Source organism: Penaeus monodon, chromosome 29, assembly GCF_015228065.2.
Source record: "Penaeus monodon isolate SGIC_2016 chromosome 29, NSTDA_Pmon_1, whole genome shotgun sequence".
In the NCBI taxonomy this organism is placed as follows: Eukaryota; Metazoa; Arthropoda; class Malacostraca; order Decapoda; family Penaeidae; genus Penaeus; species Penaeus monodon.
The window spans coordinates 24,203,327-24,204,093 of NC_051414.1; the positions used below are offsets into that span (position 1 = coordinate 24,203,327).

The 767-nt window shown below is 33.6% G+C and overlaps 1 protein-coding gene across 2 annotated transcripts in view; it reads right to left on the reverse strand.

Annotated features, from left to right (window-relative positions):
• Positions 1-767, reverse strand: part of LOC119592050 (D-amino-acid oxidase-like) — a 7,941-nt gene that overhangs the window by 588 nt on the left and 6,586 nt on the right. For both annotated transcript variants that reach the window (XM_037940850.1, XM_037940849.1), the window contains exon 8: positions 51-152. In XM_037940850.1, the coding sequence (XP_037796778.1) occupies positions 51-152 (102 nt within the window). The remainder of the gene's footprint in view (positions 1-50; positions 153-767) is intronic.

Genomic DNA, 767 nt, shown 5'->3' on the forward strand with positions numbered 1-767 from the left:
CACAATTCAGAGAGAATTATGTTACTAACGCAATCAACAAAGAAACGTACAGGAATGTTACGTGACCCAATTTTCACCTCGTCTGCCTCCAAGCGCACTCCTTTTCTTCTGCAAGGTCGCAGTCCAGCCCATTCCCTAATGATCTCTGCTTTCTTTATAAAAGAAAAGTAAATGTTATTGTTTCTATTTAAGGGTATAGAAGACAGTAATCTATATTTTGGTCCAAAAATTGCATCATTAGCAATTAGTTACGATCCATTCTAATGTAATTAAAATCCAAGTTACATAAATACATGAACATTCAGATGTTGTATAAATTATCCTGTCTGGAGGCTACACTCAATGTAGGCAGCAGCATTAAGTACTTAGAAATATCTTTTCAGAAATTAATCTAATCTCCTCACTACCCTAGAGTCTATGCATGTGGCTTAAAATTCTCCTGCTGTAATCAACTAAAAGAAATACATTTTGAACCCAAAATAATTCTCCAAGAAAAGTTTGAACTCCAATAAGCACATGAAACTAATAAAGAGAAGAGATGTTTTCATACCCAGTTTAGAATTGCCAAATGTAGCAATTGCAGATATGTTGCATAAGTTGCTTTATTTGGATCACCATTGATTAGTGTTGATTCAAGACTGCAGACTTTGAGGTTTATCACTAATTATTAATCAAAGTACTGATATTACAGGACACCTGTTCACAAAATCACATCATTTCTTGCATTTAGGATGTTTTATCTGGCATATGAAAAATAATACTAGAGT